Genomic DNA, 25,816 nt, shown 5'->3' on the forward strand with positions numbered 1-25,816 from the left:
ATGGAAAAGCTCATTCGTGAGCGAAAATCACTTGAGCCGCGACTCAAACGCGTGTCCGATTCAGTGCTAAAATTCAAGCCAGAAACGGCTGAAGAAGTCGATGTGCAAACAGAATTGGACGCGCTCCATGATATTTGGGCTGCTTATTGTTCAGTGCACAAAAGAATTTTGGATGCTAGTGCGAACGACGAAATGTATGATGACGCCATTGAGCGACTGTGCCAATTCGAAGAGGCGTATATCACGCTGAAAAATCGTCTATTAAAGATTCTAAAAGTGATTAAAAATCGTGATAGCCTTGCAGAAATGCATTCGTCGTCCCAAAATGACGTTATAAATCAACTCGCTCAACAACAGGCCGAGTTTCTTCGCATGATGGCTGCTAGAATGGCGCCCGTATCTGGTGAAAATTCTACGGCACCTAATTTTACTCCAGCGCAAATGCCGTCGTCAGACCTAAAGTTGCCTCGAATGAATTTGCCTGTATTTTGCGGTAATTATCTCGAGTGGCAGTCCTTTATCGATCTATTCCAAAGCATGGTTGATCAAAATCCATCGCTAAAGGATAGTCAAAAATTATATTTTCTTAAGACTAATCTGTCTGGTGAGGCTGCTTCGCTCATTTCGCACCTCAAGATTGAAGACGCAAATTACGCGCCTGCCTTGCTAAAGCTGAGATCACGCTACGACAAGCCGCTCGAAATTGCTCACAAACACATTGAACGTTTTCTAAGCCAACCAGCCTTGACATCAGCATCTGCTCACGGCTTACGTTCATTGCACGACGTTTCAGACGAGGTCGTTCGAGCCCTTCAAGCCATGCACAGGGAGGATCGCGACACGTGGCTTCTATTCATTCTTGTCGAAAAATTGGATCATGAGACTAAGCAGCTATGGTGTCAAAGGGCGGCTGATATGCCAGAAGCGGAGATCACACTAAAATCTTTTCTCAGTTTCATCGAATCACGTAGCTTTGCTCTGCAATCAGCACACCCAGCAAGGCAACGGACGGTTGCTACCTACAAGCCTCCCGTGAAACCACAGTACAGAGGAGCCGCAACTTTCGTCGCAACCAATACATCGTTAAATTGCGACGTCTGCGGAAAATCATCACATCCTATCTACCAATGCGGTAAGTTCATGCACATGAGCACCGAGGAAAGATTAGCTACTGTCAGCAAACAAAGGTTATGTCGCAATTGTTTGAGGAAGCACCCCGGTGAAACGTGCAAATCTGGAAACTGCAGAAAATGTGGTTTACTCCACCACACCCTGCTGCACAACGCTCTTGAGCCACCAAATTTTCAACAAACTCCGTCAACATCGTACACTGCTCATGCTAGTGGTAATCCGGCCGCCCAATCGCTGATTTCGGCCCTTGATTTAACCACTAATATTGACGCCTCCAATGTTCTGCTTGCCACTGTTGCCATCAACGTTTTGGACAAACACGGACGACCACACGCCTGTCGCGCTGTTTTGGATTGCGCGTCCCAAGTTAGCTTCATCAGCGAGAGCTTTTCTAACGAACTCGGCCTGGATCTGGTGGAAGCAGACATGGACTTAGAAGGAATATCATCCACTCCTGCACACGCAGACAAATGCGTGCAAATTATCATTGCATCCCGATGCTCGGACTATCGCACTACCGTTCCGTGTATGGTGCTAGAAAGGATCACTAAAACACTACCTGTAAAGCAAGCTAATATCGACGGTTGGCCAATTCCTTCCTCCATCAACCTTGCTGATCCTCTGTTTCATCGCCCTGGTAAGATCAACGTCCTGCTCGGCATTGAACTTTTCTTTCAGCTGCTCGAACCTGGCAAAATCACCCTCAGCACCGATGACAGCTTCCCCACTTTGCAAAACACCAAATTAGGGTGGGTGGTTGCTGGTCGTTATCGAGATACCAGCGTTTTGCCGCAGAGTAAAATTTCAACGTGTTTTTTGACGTCAACTGATGAAAGCCTTTGCCAGCAATTGCGACGCTTTTGGGAGCTTGAGGAGTACGTTGAAACTTCATCTCATCTCAGTGAGGAGGAAAAACTGTGCGAAGAATATTTTCTTAAACATACCGTTCGAGATGCCAGCGGGAAGTTTACAGTTCGGCTACCATTTCTGCACCCCCCGAGTCAACTTGGCGACTCGAGGCAAATGGCTGAGAAACGTTTGAGCCACATCGAGCGAAAATTACATCGAAACCCTCAACTCAAGCACGAATATCATGCTTTTCTTCGGGAGTACCTCGAACTCGGGCATATGACGCTTGCTGAGTGCCCAGCACCCAAAGGTAGCGTATATCTCCCCCATCATTGTGTAGTCAAAGAAGCCAGTTCTACCACAAAATGTCGTGTCGTCTTTGACGCCTCAGCGAAGACGACCAGCACTAAATCACTTAATGACGTGCTTATGGCCGGGCCCGTTCTACAAGACTCGTTGGTCAACATTCTTCTTCGGTTTCGTTTGCCGGCATTTGTGGTCACCGGTGATATAAAACAAATGTATCGTATGGTTGAAATCCACGAAGCGGATCGTGATTTTCAACGGATCCTTTGGCGATGGTCGAGCGACGAGCCGGTAAGCGAGTATCGGCTGAATACAGTCACATACGGAACCAAAAGTGCATCGTATTTGGCGACAAAATGTGTACAGCAACTGTTGGAATCGCACAGACAACAGCATCCGACGGCGGTTGAGAAAGCAGAAAAGGGAACCTACGTGGACGACGTTCTGACTGGCGCTGATTCCGAAGAAGAAGCCATCCTACTACGACAGCAGTTATCAACGATTTTTGCTTCCGGTGGATTCTACTTGCGGAAGTGGGCATCAAACAGCGCAGCAGTGCTCGACGGTGTTCCAGCCGCCGATCTCGAAATGCAAACATCGATTGAAATCAACGATACACGCACTATCAAGGCCCTCGGCATCCACTGGCAGCCGTGCAGCGACCAGTTCCAGTTTTCAAACATACCGAACAAGATCTTTCAGCCCACTAAGCGGACCATGCTTTCTCAAATCGCCAGTATTTTCGACCCGCTTGGACTATTGGCCCCGATCGTCGTGAAAGCAAAGATGGTCATGCAACAATTGTGGGAGCTGAAGGTGGCCTGGGATGAAACTCCCCCCGGTGAGTTAGTTCAACATTGGTTAGTGTTTGTGCAAAGCCTTTCCGATCTCAATTCATTGCAGGTACCACGTCGAGTAATCGGCACGCAGGGAACGTCGCGATATTACCTGCACGGCTACAGTGATGCATCCGAGCGAGCCATGGGAGCGTGCGTCTACATCCGAGCCATTAACGACGACGGTAACACATCATCGCATCTTTTGTGTGCGAAATCTCGGACTGCACCGATCGGCAACGGACGAACAACGCTTCCCCGTCTGGAGTTATGTGCAGCTGTCATCCTCTCCCGACTGATGGTGAACGTGAAGACCGCACTCGCATTGTCCTTTCACGAAATGCGAGCTTATTCGGATTCAACGGTGGCACTGGCATGGATTGCTGGTGGTGCTTCGAGGTGGAAGACTTTCATTGCCAATCGAGTGGCAGAAATAACCACCCATCTTCCTGCAATCAACTGGCAACACGTGGACACGCAACATAACCCAGCCGACCTGATTTCAAGAGGAGTTTCGCCAGACAAAATAATTAAGAATTCGCTTTGGTGGCATGGCCCGACCTGGTGCGGCTCTAATGATGGTGGGGACAACCTGCCCATTGTTGGTCTTAATGCTGTTCAGCAACGACAGGTAGATAGGGAGCAACGCATTGCAGCAACCGTGTATCTAGCTGTTTATGAGAACAACTTTCTCGACGAGATGCTGAACAGGTACTACCCGAATATGCAGCTTCTTTTGCGCATCACCGCTCGTATACTGCGCTTTCGCCACCGAGCCAATAGAGTGGAATCCCGTTTAACACCGCTCGAAATTGACAACGCAATGCAAATCTTCGTGAGGCACGTTCAGAATCAATACTATGGTAAGGAGATCAACCAACTTGATAAGAATCGTGACGTCAATTGCACCAGCTCTCTTTGCCAACTTAAACCGTTCTTGGATGAAAATCATCTGCTCAGGGTGGGCGGCAGACTGCAATTATCAGATCTCAGCTACGATACGAGACATCCGATCTTGTTGCCTCACAATTCAGTTCTCACCGCACTTGTTCTTCACCACGAGCACCATGCGCAACTTCATTGTGGACCACAATCGCTTTTGGCAGCAGTACGCAGACGTTTTTGGATCACTCGTGGGACGAGTGCAGCCCGGAAGACCTGTCGAGCATGCGTTGAATGCGTTCGAGCGAAGCCTGTACCAGTTCATCAGCTCATGGGACAACTTCCAGAGGACCGCTTGAAACCACTACCACCCTTTTCCATCACCGGCATTGACTACGCTGGGCCCGTCAACATCATCGGTCGTCGAACCCGTGGTGCTGCGGCCACTAAGGGCTACATCGCACTGTTCGTATGCTTTTCAACACGAGCCGTGCATCTAGAAGCAGTTACCGACCTCAGCACGACTGCCTTCATCGCCGCTTTCACTCGCTTTAGCAGTCGGTACGGATTACCAAACAAAATTTATTCGGACAACGCTACTAACCTTCGGGGAGCGGCAAGGAAGTTTCGTGAACTATATCAACAGATCAACACAACAGAGAGTGACGATGAGATTGTTGATTTTTTCACCAACAAAGGCATCCAGTGGATGTTCATTCCTGCCCGGTCGCCTCACCACGGGGGACTGTGGGAAGCTGGCATCAAGGTTGCGAAGGGCTTCCTGTCTAAGCTCGGAGGTGACGCTCGTTTCACGTTCGAGGAGCTGAGTACCGTTCTCGCACAAGTAGCAGCCTGCATGAACTCTCGTCCGATCACTCCACTCTCCAATGATCCCAACGAGCCACAACCTCTCACGCCGGCGCACTTTCTCATCGGGCGCCCACTAAACACTGTTCCTGAGATAAACCAGTTGGAGCGTGAGGTTGGATCCCTAAATAGGTGGCAGTATGTTCAACGAGTCAGCCAAGAATTCAGATCTCGGTGGCAGTCCGAGTACGTTCTATCTCTTCAGCGTATGACGAAATGGAAGCGAGCGGCACGGAATCTTTCAGTGGGTGATTTTGTCCTTTTAGTCACCGACAACGAAAAACCCAAGCAATGGCCAATGGGTCGAGTCGTGGATGTGTTCCCAGGGCCCGACGGACACGTTAGGGTGGTTGAAATTAAGACGACAAACGGTACTACCCGGCGGGATGTGAGAAGAGTCCGGCGCATCCCTTTGGAGGACGACGAGTACGTGCCCGGACGAAATGACGTGGAAATTCCTCGACGTAATTTGGAGCATCAACACTTCCTGTCTACCTTATCTTTTATCCTTCCCCGTGAACGATGGAGATGGGGGCGGCCGGCAATGATGGCTATCATGCTGTTGAGGTTTTAATATAGGTCGAATTGGTATGAACTTCTACTTACCATTTCCTAAGTAACTCTTATTAGATAATCAGCAGTCAAACATGATGAAGTCAGTGTGCAATCCGCCAAAATCATCGTCACAACGCAACGCAACGCAACGCAACGCCTTCTTCATTCATTAAATTTGATCCCTTATTATTATGAATTCTCATTTTCAGTATTAAGTTTATTTCAAGACTTTTGTAGTAATAACTATTCCAATATTCCGATTTATGTAAAATCATTTCACCACTTCATAAGGAATAAGATGATATATCAGTACTTTAAAAAGTAGTTATTAGTTGAGTAGACATACAGATACATTTAACGTAAATTTATTACATGTGTAATATTTTCTATAAGGAAAGTATTTTTCATTCCAATCTTTTGAAATTACCTTAAGGGATCGAAAGAAGCTTAAAAATATTTTTGAAATTTTGTTAAGAACCTAATAGAACACGTCATAGACAGTAATAGAATTTTGCGCCTGGTCAAGTCTCCCCATATTCCCCTATAAATATATAAGTAAATAGCATCATTAGAAAAGTTACTCCAAAATAATAAATTAAAAAAAAAATTGTTGGATAAAAAAAGTTTTATTAAAATAGGAGCAGGTATTACAGGTCGGACTCGATTATCCGGGGATTCGATTATCCGGGGACTCGATTATCCGTGATTCGATTATCCGGGGAAAATGATTCGAATATCTGGGTGTTTTGAAAAAAAATCAAATTTCAGCTATATGGTCTTATAATAGTGCTAATTCGATTATAGCAGTCAATAGAACATTTTTTCGGGCAATTGGGGGGTCTAGGATTAACCTCCTCTCAAATTTTAACCTACTTCAAAAATAGCTTATATACAGGTTATTCCGCGCAAAGTGACCTAAAAAAACCAAAACTTAAAATCGACCTTAATGGATTGGAACCAGTTCGTCGCTGTTGTGCTATCTTATGACAAACGCCATTTTGGGGTAAACTGAGTTAGATATGCTACATTACTCGTCTAACGAATCTCTACAAGATGGCGTATCCAGAATTTTGAAATTTTGCTTGGTTACTGAAATATAGCGAGAAAAGTGATAAGAAATTGTGAGTTTTTTGCTTCAAATCATAATATTTTTTCATCAATACACACCTATGACACGTGTGAGTGCGACTTTTGTTTACATTTTTAGTGAAAACTCGCAACATAGTCAACCGATTTTCGTAATATTTGAGAGATTAGTACAGAATAGGTACAAGCATCAATTGTCTTCTCTGAATTGTTTCTATTATTTATAAGTTTCATGATATTCAATCTTAAACTTTAAAAATCGTTTTTCTCGAAATGTGCAAAATGGCGCTTGTCATAAGATAGCACAACAGCGACGAGTTGTGAAGAAATTGTTCATTTAGAGTCAATATATAGTAACCTAAATTGTTGTGTCGATTGAACAGCCCCTCAGCCCACGGAAACACTCTTAATTTTAACAAATTATTTAAAAAATTGTTTTTCTTCGGATTATATCTCTGGTACTGTTTGCATTAGAATCAATCAGCGAAATAATTTTTTCAAAGAGTTGTTTAAGGAAACCAAAAAAAAAAAAAAATAAAAGTTTTTAACGCCAGTATTGCCAAATATGCAACTTTTTAAATATACACTAAAAGTACTTTTTTCTCGTAATACACATATCGGTTACTGCAGGCCACATAAAATGTCATTATACCTACATTGCTCGGTTGGTTTCTGGTTATCTCTTGGGATAATGATGACAAGCTTCTCAGGATTCTGTTTGGATACTTTCCATGATTCTGATCGAAGTTTTCTTAGCATTCCAGCATATTAGCATATTTCAGAATTTCGATTGAATATTAATCCGTATTTCTACGGTTTTATCTCGGAATTTTGATGCAGAAAACTAGAGAAAAGCTCTTTAAATGTCTGATGGAATCTTTCTCAAGATAGAAGATTCCGCTGAAGATTGTGATTTATTCCAGATACTGATAAAATTAGGGTCCTATTTTCATTGAAATCCGGTGTAAATATCCTGCTCTGAGTGGACTTTGACACAATCTTGCCTTTCTCTCATTATCCCCTTCAACAATTGATTCCTGCTCAGAATTCCAACGGCATCTTTAACCCTCTCATGCCCTTCCTGTTGATAACTTTTGGTTTACACAACGAGAAGTAAGGCTAATAAAAGCGAGTAAGATCTTTCATTTGAACACTAAAAGTTATAAATACTATCAGTAGAACAGAAGTTATTACAATAAATCTAATTGGGTTCCGCGGAAGCAGTGCTGCTAGGGATAGTTTCTGTTAATGGTGAAAATTAAATTTTGGAATATTTTCTTAGAATGACAATATTATTGAAAACTGCTAAAACTTTCTAACTTAGATTTCATTCAATTACCTTTTTCATGCAATTAGACTAAATCGGAAGATAAATATTGAGCAGCTTCTAGCACTGCAAAAGAAGCATCTATCTTTATTAAACCAGGATTTTCTTGGCGTCAACAGCTCTAAGAAAAAATATTTTTGGGACCCCATACGCGGTAGAGAAAAGTTGGTCAAGAAATGGTTAACGAGATTCTGAAAAGAGACCCGTCACTGGAGGTGATTTCAATTCTTGGGTAGCTCAAGCAAAGATGGATCATAGGCTATGTATAGAAGGTGCCAGCAGTACTTCTCGCTGAGGCGGTCGGGAACCCATCATCTACGTAACCTGGTAGTCCCTTGCTAGTTACAAGTATGAGTGGAAGAGTTTGCGAAGACTACACGCGTAGTTATTACCTGACAATCCGGTTCGACATTGGTCAACTAAATGATGCTACAAGGACAAGGATCTTTTTGTGGGGGCGCAACACTCACTCTTCTAGCTGAGGGTTAAAAGACATGTTAGCTATGATATGCATTACCACCACGTAAATTAAACTGGAGCCAAGAAACAGACGACCCCCAGTTTACTTAGTAACTTTATTTTTTCTGGTGCTCGATTAATCGAATCATTTACCTTGGAAAATCAAAACCCCGGGTAATCGAGTTTGACCTGTATTGCAAAAGACACACACTATTAAAAAGTTTATCTTAGAATTCTTACACAAATAGCTATAAACAACTGATACATGCCTTTAACTCGTTACCAATATAAATAATAAATGAAAACCAACTGAAAATACAAATCACACCTTGAAATTCTGAAAAATCAACTAGAGCCAACATAGGTACATTTACATTTACCATAATAGGAAAATTTAACCTGACCATTTTATTTCCAATTTCTCCACGAATGAAGCTTAAATTCAGAAAATAACGCAAAAAAAGTTTGATTCGATTATCCGGGTGATACGATTTTGAAATCCCCGGATAATCGAGTCCGACCTGTAACATAATTAGATGCTCTATAAAGTTTCACGAAACATTGCTCAACTAGGTACAAAAACACCAGTGAAAGCCAGTGAATACTTTTGACCGTCTTTTTTGGATTTAAGATCACTGTGTGTGATTTTCCTCTGAATGTTATATTTTTCTCTATGATTGTCGAACTATCGTTCGAAATGCAGCATGAATTAAACTAATGCTAAAATAGCTTAGTCAGGCAACTTTATCAAACACAACATCAAACAGATTGTTATGATTTTAAAAATTATTTCACCATCACAAAAGCTGAGGTTTTCAACAAAGTTGTAGAATATTATATTTTGGATAACATTTTTTTTTTAAATATTCCCAATATACTGCACACTTATTTTTAGAGTCAAAATCGTTGTTTTTTTAGCATTTTAATCTTGGAATAAGTATTTTTCAACTTTCCAATATTCTAACCGTAATTGATCCACTCAATGTGTTCTACATACTTGTTGAATTTAAATTAAATTTAAAATACCTGAAGCACATTTTATATTATAGATTTTCGTCCAGTTCCTGTGTAAGATTTAATTTAATTTTGGAATAATAAGGCATCGAATTATACCAAGTTTAGCTACCAAAACGTACCTATAGGAATAGAAATCTTTGATGAAAATTGTGCAAGTTTATGTGGAAAATGGCTCTAGACGTTAAAACAGTGGTTTTACAGTATTAATCTCTTTAAAAAGTTGTTGAATTTTACGTATTAATTTAATAATCGTCAATTAAGGTTTTAACATGGAAAAGTAAAAAAAATATGTTGTTATATTTTCAAAAAAACAACGTTTTGGCCTTGAAAATTATGTCTGTAGTATCTTCGACAAAGTTATTCAAAACGTAATGTTCTTTGCCGAAGGCATCGATCTAATTTATTTTTTGATTCTTTTTTAATTTGTTTTGTTCGGGTACTCTGCTTTAGCCAAATCATTTTTTTCCAAACTTACAGAATAATATTTTTTAAGTAGAATACAGGGGCCCCGTTTCAAAATTTTTGGCCGAAATTTCACCCGATTTTTTATCGTGAATATCTGTTATTCTACTGATAGAAAAAAATAGATTTTTGCGCTATCTGATTGGAAGTAAAAAATTTGTAATTATTTCCGTAAACTGCATAGTTACTGAAAATAACGGAAGTAATGGATTTTTTGAAAACAGTAATTATCTGCGCCATGATTGGTCCGTATTGGTTCAACCGTATCTAAGACGGCCCTCTTGTTATCAAATTAATTACGACACACGTCTAAGATATGGACAAAAGGAAAAATTCGTCAGTTTGCTTTTCGACGACGTAGCAGCTGCACAAAATTTAAAGTGGCTCGTCACACGCATATCGCTCGTTGGTCAGCAATAGCCATCAATATGAAACATTAGGAAAGTGTGCCTGAACCTTCCTGTAACTTGTCCTTGATTTGAGAGAAAAAAATTTATTGTTTTTACGTGACTTACAAATAAATTAGTATATTTTACCACCAAACTTCTGATATGAGAGAAAAAATTAATAAAAATATTTTAGGATGAGCTTGCGCTTTGTGTCCATTTTTTGTTGTAAATAATAATACTATTAAAGTTGGTACATTCTTTGCAAATATCGTCCTGGAGAAAATGTTCATAGTTCTTGCATATTCCAGAACGAGTTTTCGAATTTGATAACCAACGATTGAAATTGTTATTTACTAAATTTAAAAAAATCATCCCAAACGACTTACTTCGAGATTCCGATGACAATTTACGGCACAAGTTAGAAGGGGAAAACTAAAATGCATTCTACTTCTTTGCGGTTATGTCTCTGACATTACCCACCCACCTTTTTTGAGAGTTGTCCTACAGGAGCTGTTGAGCTGGGTTCTCGGAAGTGCTCCCTGTCAGAATCACTCACTACAATTGCAGACGAGGTGGAAAATGTCACCTACTACAACAGTTCTTAAGGCCACTGGCGGTGGACTATGATTATGATTATATTAAGGAGTTATACAGGGTGTTTGGTTCATGGCTAAGAACCTCTCGAGGGGTGATTGACTGTCAACTTTTTGTGTTAAAAACTTATTTTGTGTTAAAAACTTATTTGTCTTAAAATATCTCTAACTCAAAAAGTATAGTTTGTATTTCAATAATTTTAGGTCCACTGGGAAGGTGAGAAAATTTTGCATTGAGTGATGCCCTCACATGTTTCAGCTAATGAGTTTAAGTAACCTTTTCAAAGTAATTTATTGAAAATTAAACAATTTTAATCGATTTTTCGTTAATTTCTTGAAAATCCTAATAGTTAACCTCATCAATTTAATAATCCAGACTGTTAGTCTTGAAGAGCTGCATAATTCGTTCTTTAACATGATACACTTAACTTTTCTTGTTTTCATGAGTTTGGGTTATTCAACTTGGATATTTTAATCTCATTTTCACTGATACCAGCTCTAATTGAAAAAGTATGGCATTAGTTTAAAGTTAGTGCTTCTATTAACATTTTCGTTAATTTTCGTAAAATAGTAAATAATAAACATCACCATTATTATCATGGAAATAATGCATCTAAGCAAGTGCTAAAGTTCTTTCTTTGACTCCATTCAAATATCTCTTTTGGTTTCGACGCAAAATCGTTTTTATCACATTGTTTCATATGCAAAAATAACGATTTCGAACCCACTACATTTGTGGCGAGGTCATGCAGTTAAATAGCAGCAAAATGAAAAGAGATATAGACAAAGTGTCAATTAAAAACTTATAGAGAATATTAAGAGGCATCAAATGAACAATAGTAACGATAGATTTTGTTGATTAATAATGAGAATGATAAAAAAATTCTCCAAAAAAACAAAAATTTTGAGTTATTTCGTTAGTAAAAAATCATTTAGTACACTTAACTAAAAGATATTTGTACATACACTGATAGGACATTTTCTCAGCTTTCCAATAAAATCTTGTAAATAGCGATATAAAGCATATTTTTTAGATTAGAGTCTTTTAAGCACTTGCAAGTCGGTTACAGGAAAAGTATAGTAATGAAATTACAAAGAAATGAGAAGAGATAGGAATATGACGTCCAAGAACAAATTATAAATCGTCCTAAAACCCAACTTTTGGATAATGGGTATTGCCATAATCATACTTCATTATTTCGAGAAAATTTGCAAAAACCTGCTCAAAAAGACTAACTTTTAACTACTTTACAGCTAAAAGGTAATTAAAACTAATTAACTAAAAGATATGAGAATACCATTCAATAGGAAATTTTCTCATCTTTCGAATGGAACTGAAAGATTTAAAATACAAAGTATACTTTTAAAGTTAGAGGTATTTTAAGACAAAAAAGTTCAATAACTCTGTAACGGTTGAGATTTGATGGTATGTGTAGAACAATTTTTTTCTCCAAATAGTCTATCACTCTACGAGAGGTTCTTAACAATGAACCAAACATCCTGTATATGTTGAGGTCGGTAAAAAAATCGACAATTTTTTGGCCTCTCATCCCAAAGAATAACTTGTTAGTAACGTTGTTCTAAATTTTTATACAGATACGCAGTAGCAGTAGGAGTGAAGATAAAGCGTTTTTCAACTTGTTGTTTTATAAGGGCGTGGCTTATACTTGAAACTGTTTTTTCCAAAAACACGATTGCCGAAAAACATTTCAACGGAATTCAATTTTTATAAATTGTCGCCGTTTGAAAAAAGATTTTTTTTTGGATGAATCGTTCAATGACACCACGAATATCAATACCAACGATTTTTTTTCAGTTTTATGCATTCAGGCTGGGCTGGAATCGTAGTCACGGTAAACCTCTTTGAAAAAACACATTTTGCGGAAAATGTTATAACGTCGACAATTATTGATATTATGTCGTAATCTCCAGTGGATTTTGCTTATTGGACAATGCACTATGTTAGACGTGTAGCAAGTATTTAATAAAAAACTTTTCCTTTTTTTTCCCACATCTTAACATATCTAACCCCTTAATTAGATAATAAGTCCTATAGTGTTCACTAGATTATCGGAACGTTTATATGTTTGCGAGAAGTTGAGCGTAAATGTGGCTGGTTGATCGCGATTGCATGTTCGTCTTTGTTTCTCATCGCGAAAGGCTCGAGCGTTTGTATGTTAACGTGTTCGACCGCTTGGTGTTTGTATGTCGCATGTGCTAGCGTTTACGGAACTTCCAGTGTATACATTAGTGCATATACCGTTTACCCCTTCGCATATTCGCGTGTGTTTTGGAATGATCGAGCGGGTCGTCAATCTGACATTTAATTTTCAATGCACGTTTCCTATGCTAGAAGGAAGAGAGAGTTGCATATCATTAGAGTTCCGATCATATCGCCATAGAACATGTTGTCTCGTGGATGTGGACGTCTTTTATATTGGTACAACTGAAGGCATGGACCTAGACAGTTCGGACCGACGGTAGGGACTTCCGGACGTGACTTATCGCACGAGCACGGGTGTTTATAGGTCCACGCTTAAGATCGCGTTTATAAATTTATAAGTGGTAAAACGTACGTTTAATCACAGGGGCGTTTTTATGTTTGGAAGATCACGAGCTTTGGTTTGCGTGGATGATCGCAATTGCCTGTTCGCGTTTGTGACCAATGATGTATTATCGCGCACAGCTCGAGCGTTTGTATTGGTATGTTAACTAGTTTAATCACGTGCGTATGTCGTGTATAAATTCGTTTGCATAGCCGTGTGCTTGCATATTCGCGTGGGTTTTTGAACGTTCGCGCGGTCCACTATTTTGAGTATAGGGTTTAGATCAAGAATGGAATAAGTTTCCCCATATCACTAGATCAGTGGTTTTCAACCGGAGGTGAATTCACTTCCAGGAGTAAATTATGCTCTCTTAAGGGATAGTGCGGGTAAATTATAACATACTCGTGGAATATTTATTTAAATATTGTATCAGAATGTCATGTATTAAGATGCTGGCCAAGTGTATTTAGGAAAAATTTTCTTTGTGAAACAATATAGTCTTCATTAAACTGAAAACCATTTTTTCCTTTCTGACAGGGTAAATTGCTTTTGTATGCGAGATCCCGGTCGTAGGTGTGTGCGGGTTTCACGATTGCGAAATCATGGGCATAGTTATGCATGATTGATCGCTTTTACGACCGGATTTGTGCTATCGCGAAAAGTTCGAGCGTTTGTGTGTTATTATGCGCGTTCTTTTTATCGCATGGACGTTTGCATGCCATGTATGCTAGCACGTTTGTAATTTTGCGTGTACTAATGTGTTTCTATAGCCGTGTGTTCGTTTGCATATTCCGGTGTGTCACAGAGAAATAAAACGACAAATAACACAATAATTAAACATACATTCACATAAGGTTAGATAGACGTACGACTCGTATACTACAATATATTAGAGAAAGACATAAAGTATATGAAAAAAGAATATTAGTATTTTTATTACCATAGAAATAGTACAAACACCAACTAATGGCTAAACTTTGGTTTGAATTGGTGAGAGTAGAAAAAAAGTATGCAATATCAAACAGGTCCAATAAGCCCTCCCGACCTTCTCAATTTACTACTATAGAGGCGTATTCCAATCAACATCTTAAAGCAACTTTCTGTTAGAGGTCAATATGAAAAGCTACAATTATGTTCAATAGAATATGAATGACTGTTTTCCTAGCGGAGATTTTTTGAGGTGAAAAATCTGTTGTCATGTCATTTTTTCGTGTAAAGTTCATCAAATAATTTTGATCACCGTCGGACAAAATTCCAAATATTAAGCACAGTTTGGCACCACTGCATTCGGTCATTCAATGCGCTCCACCTCATCTTTCACACATTATTACTGCACGAGCGAACGGCTGGTCAGAAAATGAAAATTTCAACAATTTTAATTAGCTCTTCCTTACTGCAGCCGTTTCTCGTTCGCGCGGGACGCGATATACATATTCCTCTTCAAGCCAAATTTATTAAACAGCAACCAACCACTTGTACTTTCGGTTGTTGTATTTATGTGAGAATGTGCGCTCTTGAGATGTTCGACTAAATTGCCGGCGAGCTCGAAATAGTTTACACCATTGGGCGGATGATTCGTCACCGTCGGATTGCGGATGGAAGTGTGATTCGGCAATAAATGACAACAACTTTCGGGGAATTTGGCTATAAAACTTCAAGTAGGCAAATTTTAGCAGAAATACGCATCCCGCGTGACTTCAGAGGCCTATTTTAGATCCTTGTATGAATCTCATTGTTTATAGCGCATGATCTCCTTTTACGATTCCGGAAAGTATTACGGTGACAGGACGCGTCATCCATCGCGTGAAATCCATCACCGACATCTGGGTCAAGTAGCTCCAAATGAGCTCATTTCGCGACTGTCCGCGACTCCTTGACTGCTGGATACTGTCTACCACCCACTCAAGTACCGCGCATTGGGAAGCGCGCATCATACACCAGAGACACCGTTGCCTAGGTTGGGCTCGCTTTAAATTATTCATCAACATTCTCAGAAGCGAACACGAATTCCTCTACCGATCTAATCGGGGCCTGCTAGCATATGTATATTGCTACTGCGAGTAATAATAGAACTTGTCTTCCTGCTGCGCTCCGGTCGCTTATCTTCGGCAAATATATTGACGGCTTCAAGTGCCGTGGAGGTCCAGAATGACGCTTCCAGCCGGGCTGTTTAAGTTATAAATTTTCTCTGAAGAACTTGCAATCCGTATACGTCATCAGCGTGTCGGGTATAGGGCAGTACATCACATTGAGAGGTTACGAGTTTCGACCTACACGAATAGTGCTGCAGTAGCTGGACAGTCACTTGTCAAGTTTTGTGCAAACAACTTCATATTTGCATGTTCGCCACAAAGAATTCCGCCGATTATCAGCTCGAGTTGATCACGAAATTATGCTAGCAATTAGCCAATTAAGACAAATCAAAACAAACAACAGCGAGTGCGTGATCAACATGAACGGGCTGATTGCTGCCGGCGGCCACGGAAAGATCAACGGATCGTGATAAGACGGTGACCGGCGAGATCAGCTGTGCAAATGTCACTGGATTTAATTAGTGTTGCGAGGGATGCCGGTCGGCTCACGACGAAGGGTACCTAACCTCAACCCGGTCGTGCATATCCGATGAAAGTTGACTCTACTAATGGCAACGAGCCGAGCTCTCGCAAATCGTTTCTCGCCAGATTCTAATCAGCAAACAATAAATTTTCCACCGCCACGGTTTACTCGCCGTTGAGAAAGTTACTTTTATCACTTTCGCTTAGCCGCCTGATGCAATGGCGCCCGCGTTCTTGAACGTTGCCCCACGGGGTTTTTTATAGTCGTGCAGTAGGCGTAGCGGTTCATTTCCTGACGACATGCGAGGGCTTGATCTGTTTTAAATTGCTCACTCCGGTGTCCGACGTAAAGGTTTCCAACCGATGAAATCGAATCCCGGCGTAAAGTGGAGCCTTTCTTAGCGCCGACAGACAAAGCTCAGCAGCACAATGACCAACAACTCACCGCCAACCAGCGATCGAACCCGGATCAATTTCACCATTCCATCCGATCCACCGCATCAGTTGGAAGCGAATTAAAACAACCTCTTTCATAGATGAACAGAAAGGAATGATTGCGCAATTTGTATTGATCATCATTGCCGCGGCTGCTCCGATTCATCTCCTCTGGGGGAGGATGCGTTCAATCCCGCTCGGTTAGATCCCAGCAAGCGATAAATCAATCAGAAAGACGCATTCTTTTTCCTGCTTCACTGCGTCATTCCACCCCGTTTGTAAACAAACCACGGTGCCGGGCGGGTGTCATCGCGATCGTCCGCTGTAATCGATCTGCGTGTTGTCACGTGTGCCAACAGATGTTTTTGGCCTATTGGAAACGGCTGACCCAGTTTCGTAGCCGTGTGATGTTTTGGCCCGCTTGACAGTCAGCAGCCGAATTGAATTAGTATCAATAATAAAGACATCAATTCACTCCTTCCTTGGGTGTCAATTTGTGCCCGAAATTCCATCGATTCATTCAGGGCCACCCAGAAGCTGGCGTCGGTGGTCTCTGGGAGCAGGTCAGGAAGCGCACTTTCTGGTCAAAACAACTTGTGATCATATTTGCCAACTGTCTGGAATAAAAACAAGGGAATAACAAAAACGTGCTGCGATGGATACGCCTGCTTTGATTGACCTTATCACATATGTTATTTGATATTCAAAATGCGTCAAGGGTAATTTAAGGTGGGAGCTTGTTTGAAAGTCATATTAGATAAATAAACCAAACCTGTATAGAACAGAAACCACCATCCCAGTAGCTCCAAGAATCACAATCCAACCACCTCTTAGAACCAGTAGACGCGATCAATCACCCATTGTTCCGTTGGCGTGGCTGAATGGAAGCAGTGTTTTTGGCCCCTTCGGGCGTCTGAAGGATCACGTCCGGCACTTGTTCCCGAAACCGTTCAAGCCATGAAGATTTAAAGATTTGCACGAAACGTTTTCCGTCTCGATTGCCTTCTGCCACCTTTTTTTTGCCGTACCGTTCATGAGCGATCTTTCATCGTCTCAGTCCGGGTCCCATCTGTTTGATCCGCGCGACCGGTAAAGCGCTCTCTGACTGGGCCGGGCAATTGCTTTCTCGTGCGCTGTTTACGATCCGGTTTTGGACCCAGGCCAGCCTCAGACGGTGGCCAATATTAATAGGATCAGACGTGCAATTTAAAATCTACCCCATTTAGAAGCGGTGGAGGATGACGGAGCGTGTGCGGGGTTCCTTTTGTTTTTGTTTTGATGTTTTACACCTATTATTATTTTTGGGCATAAATCTAGCGTGGTTGCTGTCGAGAGGGGCTATCGTGTATGTGGTCTGACGGGCCGTTGTTTCTATTGCACGTTGAAGATTTATGATAAAATGGTATGGTCTTCGTAATGGATGGTGATCGCTACCACCTCCATGAAAGCCCTTAGGATAATCGAAATTGTTTAATGGCGCAGTTGAACGAAATGGTTGGACTCCGGACACTCCTATCTGGATTACCATTGCATGCTGATTTGAGAACGTACACAAATAGCTTAGAAACTGGGCACAATGACGCCTGTAGCGACTTGGAGCAGGTATAAGAGCGATGTTAAATTATTTTTTGGCAAGAATCGAGTTTAGTTTTTAGGAGATTGCTGTCCACATTACGTTTAACATAAATTTCTTGGATCTACTTTTGAAATCTGTTGTAGTAATAGTCCGTGGTCGTTGGCGATATTAATTAATTGACGTTTGTATGAGAATACCATCATTCAGTCAATACGTCAGTCGTGATCCTTACACGCCAAAGACAAAATTGAACAATAGAGTAATTTCAACAATATTTATTCAAATATTATTAACAGAAAGCTCATCGGGGAGGTCCGATATATATCTATTCATGGTTTCTACGTTGGAACCATCCAAGAATAAGTAGCAGGGAATTCATCTCTTTATGCCAAATATAATTACTGAAATAACTAGTGTTTAGACAAAACACGTGCCAAACAAGCATTCCTACAGATGATTTCCCATTCCGTGGTAGGGCAAAGAGTGCTCAAAGGCGTACGCAGAGAAGGCCTCCATAAATACGGACGATTATTGGTGTCTGTTCGTTAACGATTTAACTATAGAAACATCGATGAGCACTCTTTTGGCATTGGGTCGACCTATGTGCAACCGAAAGGGTACCCACGAATGCTTGGAATATTTCAATAACCGGTTCATCGAAACACCTACGGCATCGGAGACGACATCGTGAATAAGTTATTGATGGTGGGACTCCGGGTTTAGACAGAACCAAATTCAACTAGTTTCATAATATACCAGATCCTTCCTAAAGGCACTTATTGTTCCTTGAGGGTGGCGTAGTTCTTATAATTCAAGGTTAGTGAGCACTTAATATTCGGACACTTTATTAATTCTTTGGCAGTGGTCTATACAAGTGGTAAGATTTGGAAAGCTCTGTCAGTTTTGAAAATACACGTGTTTCGGTGGGATTTTTTGTTATCTTGATTGTGCTAGATGAAAGACGAGAATAAAAAGATGAGTGAGTAATGTCAGATACATAACCGCAATGCAGTAGAATACCCTTCCGTTTTCCCTTTTAATTTGTGCCATAAATTGTCATCGGAAACTGAAAGTAAGTCGTTTGGGATGATTTTTGTTTCAAAGAAATAGTATCGCTTTCAGTATTCTGGAAGACAATTTAAAACAATGAACATTTTCTCCAGGATAATATTTACAAGGACTGTACCTACTTTCAAAGTAATATTATTTACTATAATTACTCATTACTTGACTCAAAATTATTTTCCCAAGTCGATCGAATCTGAGTGAAGCGTGCTGCAGACCCGTGCGCAAGTGAGGGTTTGGTGGGCTCAAACCCCTCCTATGGAGGTTTTGAATTACTTTTAAAAAATTATGAACTTCCTGTTCTGGAAAAAAATATACTGCGAGCCGTTATGACACATAAAATGTCATTTGAGTTCCGTCACTTTAAAAATAAGTCGTTGAAGAAACTTTGCAAAAGGGACATAAGTCAAGTTGGTCTGCTTCTCTGGATCGGTTCATGTTTCGACAAGTTTCGATATTAGCAACACTTGAGAGTAGACTATTCACACAGAAAAGTCGGTCAGTGGGTGTTAAGCAGGAACAACACCGGAAAATGAAGATATCGCAGTGTGGAGAAATTTCACCGCCGATAATCTCTCCGTTGGAGTGGCTGACATCTAAAGGACTCGCGAAAATAGGCATCAGTATCGGGAGAAATACCGCAGCTGAGGCACTCTCAGCACCAGCAAACAGAAACATAGGGACGAGTAGCGCCAAGAAGGGTAAGAAACCCCACGAAGGTGGTTGTAAAGTGATGTGAATCATTATGGTCGACAGGTCAGATATAACGCGAAAGTTGCCCCGGATGTATGAGGATTGCGTGATACAAGAGCTTTAGGTTTAGTCGGCAGGCTTAACGACTACAAACCAATCCGAAACCACTACGAGCCAGCAGGTAACGGTGTCTGTTGAGCTAAGTTGATTGGTACACAAGACTCGGCCCTCCAGTTTGAGGGTTTCTATACGTTTCCTTTAAAAGAAACGTAAAACAATTCAAAACCCTTCCCTTGAGAAATTTCTGTGCACGGGCCTGGTGTGCTAAATACTCTTTATTCAAAACAGATCTAAATGTATTTTAAATAAAGCAACAAACAGAACGGCAGCACATATCAGTTTCAAAATTCGAAACAAAACTATTTGAAACAATAAATCAAAGCGGTCTACTGGGAATGTGACCGTTTCTGTTGCAATATTATTGTCCCATATTAAATCCCATACTGCTGAATATGCCCTAAGGAATTTGATCTGTATAAAAACTAATGCTTGCAAACCTGTGATAAAAATAAAAACCATTCTTGGTCACTGCTCTTAACATAACTCAATCTCCTCACCCACCAAAATCTCAAACTAACCCCCGCCTTTAAGTAAGCACAAACCAAGTAGAGTCCGCCCGTGCTTTAAAAATACTTACAGAAGCATGTTCTCGGATGCTTTAGTGATAAAAACACATCACGTGTATCCAAAATATGAAAAGTGTGTGCCAATAGGTTCATTACCCTAGGTACTTCCAAACCCGCCGAAAGCATTTTGACTTGAGAATTTCATAGCATAAAAATAAATTAGTGCGAGTGCGAATTCGAACATGGTTAACGGTATTTAACCACTTATTGTACCGTTCGGACATTATAACCATGATGTTTCACCTTTGACAGGCGAGCGATGAATGATTCAAACGGACAGACGGCACTTCAACTGCTACACGGTGTATTTATTAGAACAATTTTATGCAAAAAAATTCAGCATCTCTGAAACTTTGGAATATGAAAGAATGGGCTTTCCCCTTTCATTTGAAACTAAGATCAAAATAATCCGTCGGGGGGTCCAGAGCAACTTTTTTTTTAGTTTTTTTCGTAACAATATAGGTTTTACTACTGGAGATAGTTCATATTTCTGTCCCTAGATGGTGCTTTATACATTCGAACAACACTAAAAGTGAGAATTTGATAAAAAATTTAATTGTCTACAAGTTTGTTGACCACTAAAAATTGATTTGAAATCATCCGGAAAAGCTGTTTAAGATTTTAACAAAGTTATTTCTAAGATAGTTTCACAGTTTTTAGTGGTTTGGAAATATGTTTTCTCGCACTTATTACATTACCAAAAAATAATTGGGTTTAGTGGCATGAAAATATTAGACGGGATTCATTACGTTGACAATTCTAATTGAACTTGAATAAGGATGTTTCACAGAGTCAGAAAACTATTTGTGCTTTGGGTTTGTAATCTTTCCCGATAGGTTCGAAGGGACTACCATTCATCGGAAGGTATTGCTTGGGTTTGCTTACATTTGTGTTTTAGAAAGGGCCATACGTAGTATAATTTAGGTTATGATCGCTTAAGTCAGCTATTGTAATTCCGTTCAAGACGAAATGTTGGGACACACCATTTCTAATTTAACGCAAACCATAGCAGTAACTGTCCAAATTAGTGGTTAGCGTGAAACGATTTATTCAAATTTTCTCCGCAAAGCATATTGTGGCAGTTGGATTTTACGGCCATTTTCTATCAATTATGCGAGATATCGTTACTAAATTGATCCTAGATTATGCGATAGGTATTACTTTTGAAAACAAAATATGATTTGAGTACAACAATAACCTTATATACATAGAAGTCCTCGAATATATCCCAAAAAAATTATCTTGATCCCAAAACTCAAAGTTTTTTGTTCACTGTTTGTCACATTGAGTAAATTTTGAAAACGGATAATCAGCGTTTTCTAACCAAACGTTGCAATGAAATCCGCGAAATATTGCAATGGTGCGTTAAAAGTTTCATTGAGTTTGTTCAAATATAGAGGTTGAAGTTCAGGACAAGTCAATTTTATACAAAGATGCTAACAGAGTAGGAGATTCATGTAAGAATAGTTATCAGTCTTCCCTGAGAACAATCGAAAAAATGAAAAAGAAGGCATACATAATTGAAAAAGTTGTTACTGCGGGAGGAATCACTTACCATCATGAAAAAGAATATTAATATCATACTAGTTTAGTCAACACTTATCTAAAACTTATCATCCCAAAAATATGAATGGTGCCCTGTATCAGGGAATTATAATTTTCAGCTAAAAGATGAGACCTTCCAAGCTCTCTAATTCCGCTGAATTCACTATTGAACTAAACACAACTATTTGGCAAATAAAAAAAGTGCTTGTGAATTGACAAACCACTAGGTCTTCTGTGAAACTAACTTAGACTTAAAATTCGTTAAAATATTAGACTACTTTTCGGGATAATTTCAAATAGGTTTTTAGTTGATAACAAAGTTATAGACAATTAAATAATCTATCAGATTCTTACTTTTAGTGTTGTTCGAATGTCTAAAGCTTCATCTAGGGGCAGAAATATGAACTAGTTCCATTGTAAAATCATTGTTTTCACGAAAAAAACTTCAAAATAAAAAGTTGCTCTGGACCCCCCGACGGATCATTTTGATTTAGGTTTCAAATGAAAGGGGAAAGCCCATTCTTTCATATCCTGAAGTTTCAGAGATGCTGAATTTTTTTGCATAAAGTTGTTAAAAAAAGACACCGTGGGTACAGAGTGAAAAAGCAATTTGACGACAAAGATTTGATAACAATGTTAGCTCGCTCGGTCGAATAGTGCGGACCAATTATGGTGCAGATAATTACTATCTCCGCAAAATCCATTATTTCCGCTGTTTGCACTAATTGTACATTCTACGGAATTAGACATTTTGAAAGGGAGCGCTTGTTTTGAAACGTTTGAAGTAGAGATGGGCGAGTGAATTGCGAACAGCCAGCAGCTGGCCGCTAGGCATGTAGTTGTTGATTGACCTCTGTTTATGAGTAGCTACACGCACTCAACCGAAACGTGTGGGTTTTCAGATTCTGAAAATTTGCTACGGTTACAGCGCTGTCTAAAAGGTGATGCCAAAGATGCCGTTAGCAGTTTTCTTCTGCATCCCTCGATGGTTCCACAAATAATGTCAACGTTGCAAACATTGTATGGACGACCGGAGCATATCGTTCAGCAATTGATTGCCAAAGTTCGTGCTACTCCGGCACCAAAGATATAAAGGTTGGAAACACTGGTGAGCTGTGGTTTAGTCGTCCAGAATTTGAGCGGTCATCTTAGAGCAGTAGGTCTGGAAAAGCATCTTTCAAATCCCACTTTACTGCAAGAGCTGGATGACAAGTTGCTAGCAAACGTTAAATTTAGTTGGGCACTTTATCAACAACAGTACTCAATCGTGGACCTCAATACATTTAGTGAGTACATGGCGAAGGTGGTCTCAGCTACTAGCGGCGTGACTTCGTTTAATGTATCTCCACTGAAGATCACAAGGGGTGATCGGGCGAAGACGAAAGAGAAGGCTTACGTCAACGCACATGCATCGACGGATTTATTAGAACAGCCTAAGCACACAATTATTCCCGAACGAAGCCAGCGAGATGGGTCAAAACAGCGATCAAATCTATCTCATTCAACAACTGATCTGCCTTAACTATGCCAAGTATGCAACTTAACTGGTCATCAAGTAAGAACTTGCTTCAAAAGACTTAGTGTGGATGAGCGTTGGAAGGTGGTGAAGGAACAGAAATTGTGTCGACGATGCCTTACGCCACACACTCGGTGGCCTTGCAAAGGCGAGGTTTGTGGTATTGAAGGTTGTCAGAAGCGGCATCATCGTTTATTGCACTGCGACCAATTACACGCAACGTCGTCAATGAATTCTAAGCCCGATCAAATAATTAATAACGCTACTGTAACAATCCATCGACAAACGACTTCTTCTACACTGTTTCGCGTACTTCCAGTAACGCTCTACGGTAAAAATGGACAGGTAAATACTTATGGGTTTTTGGACGATGGATCATCTGTTACTCTGGTAGAGAGGGCGTTGGCGGATAGTCTTGGATTGAATGGTACATCAGAGTCCTTATGCATTCAATGGACTAGCGGAATAAATAAAAAGTTTCCTGATACACAACGAGTAGAGTTTGAGATATTCGGAATTGACAGTTCCAAGCGGTATATCGTGTCAAACGTGTATACAGTTGAGAATCTTGGTTTACCAGAGCAAACCGTGGATTTTGAAACAATGGCGACCGAGTTCAACCACCTTAGAAAACTGCCGGTAAAAAGCTTCAAGTCGGCCGTCCCAGGAATCTTGATTGGGTTGAATAATATTCATCTACTAGCGACCCTAAAACTACGAGAAGATCGTCAACACCAGCCGATAGCAACGAAAACGCAAGTTGGATGGAAAGTTTATGGCAACCTGTGTGAAAGAGTTACAACCTTGAATCATAGCTAGTCAGACTGAGGATCACGATTTACACGACTATGTAAAAGATTTTTTTTCACTTGAGAGCATCGGAGTAGCTTTAGCCCCAGATGTTGAAGGTGTTGAAGATAAGCGGGCCCGCGAAATCCTCGAGGCAACTACAAAGCGTACGCCGAGTGGACGTTTTGAAACCGGTCTGCTATGGAAACATGACCAGGTAGAGTTTCCTAACAGCAGGCGCATGGCCGAAAAATGACTGAGGTCACTCGAGAAACGGCTTTCCAAAATACCGGATCTCAATGATAACGTTCGCAAGCAAATAGACGAGTTCCAGATGAAAGGCTATGCTCACAAAGCTACTACGGAGGAGTTATCAAAGTTCGATCGTCGTCGGACATGGTTCCTGCCAATTGGGATAGTCATCAATCCGAAGAAACCGGGCCGTGTCGGACTGATATGGGTTGCTGCTGCGAAGGTAGATGGAGTATCGCTAAATGCCATGCTCCTGAAAGGACCAGATCTATTGCCACCGTTAATGTCCGTCTTGTTCCAGTACCGAGAAAGGGAGATAGCGATTTCGGCAGACATTAAGGAAATGTTCCATCAAATTCTAATCCGCGAAGAAGATCGCAGTGCTCAGCTATTTCGATGGAGAGACTCTCCCGATTCACCAGTACATACAATGGTTGCAGACGTCTGCAGACGTAGCAATTTTTGGTGCCAGCTGCTCGCCGACTCACTCACAGTTTGTAAAAAACCAAAATGCCCTGGAATATGAGGAAGAATATTCTGAAGCAGCGGAAGCTATCAGGAAGAAACATTATTTTGATGACTATTTAGATAGTCTCAACACAGTGGATGAAGCGATGAAGATTGCTCTGGATGTGGCAAAGGTCCATGCGAGGGCCGGATTTCAGATTCGTAACTGGGCATCTAATAATCCAGAGGTGTTAGCTAAAATCGGGGCGACTGATCCAGCAACGATTAAGGACTTTGCGGTTAATAAAGAAAGTGTATTTGAACGACTCTTGGGGTTGATTTGGTTTCCAGAAAAGGATGTTTTCTCATATTCACTAAAATCACTGGATGCTGTTCAGGAACTGATTCTGGGTGAAGTAGTACCAACAAAACGTGAGCTTTTAAGAGTGGTAATGAGTATTTACAACTCCTCGGCCTTGTCGCACCCTTCGTTGTACACGGTAAAGTTTTGGTACAAGATGTCTGAAGATCCGGTGTCGGGTGGGACACCATGATCCCCGCGGATATTCACAAACGGTGGATGGGATGGATTGAGGTGTTGCGAAAAATGGAAGGTGTACAGATTAGCCGGTGTTACTTCCCCGGTTATGATCCGGTGAGTTACGAACGATTGGAGCTTCACATATTCGTGGACGCCAGCGAGCAAGCTTTTTCTGCAGTGGCATACTTTCGCATAGTGGATCGAGGGTTAGTGCGATGCAGCATAGTCGCGTCAAAGACCAAGGTGGCACCCCTTAAAACACTTACCATTCCGAAGTTGGAGCTTATGGCGGCGGTAATTGGCGCACATCTGCGAAAAACAATCCAAGAAAATCATTCACTGGAAATCTGTCGAACGGTGTTCTGGAGTGATTCTTCTACAGTTTTATCCTGGATCAAATCCGATGTTCGT

General features: G+C 40.7%; 2 protein-coding genes across 2 annotated transcripts in view; one reads left to right on the forward strand and one right to left on the reverse strand.

Annotated features, from left to right (window-relative positions):
- Positions 1-25,418, forward strand: LOC131688361 (uncharacterized). The gene is made up of 5 exons (XM_058972566.1): positions 1-5,335; positions 23,696-24,135; positions 24,482-24,640; positions 24,719-24,838; positions 24,912-25,418. Exons 1-5 carry the CDS (start codon positions 1-3, stop codon positions 25,416-25,418), a joined length of 6,561 nt encoding a protein of 2,186 aa, XP_058828549.1.
- Positions 1-25,816, reverse strand: part of LOC131686760 (uncharacterized peptidase C1-like protein F26E4.3) — a 205,449-nt gene that overhangs the window by 76,603 nt on the left and 103,030 nt on the right. The window lies entirely within an intron of this gene.

The sequence above is a fragment of the Topomyia yanbarensis genome, chromosome 3 (assembly GCF_030247195.1).
Source record: "Topomyia yanbarensis strain Yona2022 chromosome 3, ASM3024719v1, whole genome shotgun sequence".
Classification (NCBI taxonomy): Eukaryota; Metazoa; Arthropoda; class Insecta; order Diptera; family Culicidae; genus Topomyia; species Topomyia yanbarensis.

Excerpts from the sequence above, each read along its gene's own strand:
- LOC131688361 (XM_058972566.1), top strand. The coding sequence starts at position 1 with ATGGAAAAGCTCATTCGTGAGCGAAAATCACTTGAGCCGCGACTCAAA. Across the intron at positions 24,641-24,718 it reads TATGGGTTGCTGCTGCGAAG|TACCGAGAAAGGGAGATAGC; the intron begins GTAGATGGAGTA and ends GTCTTGTTCCAG. Across the intron at positions 24,839-24,911 it reads GAGACTCTCCCGATTCACCA|TTTGTAAAAAACCAAAATGC; the intron begins GTACATACAATG and ends ACTCACTCACAG.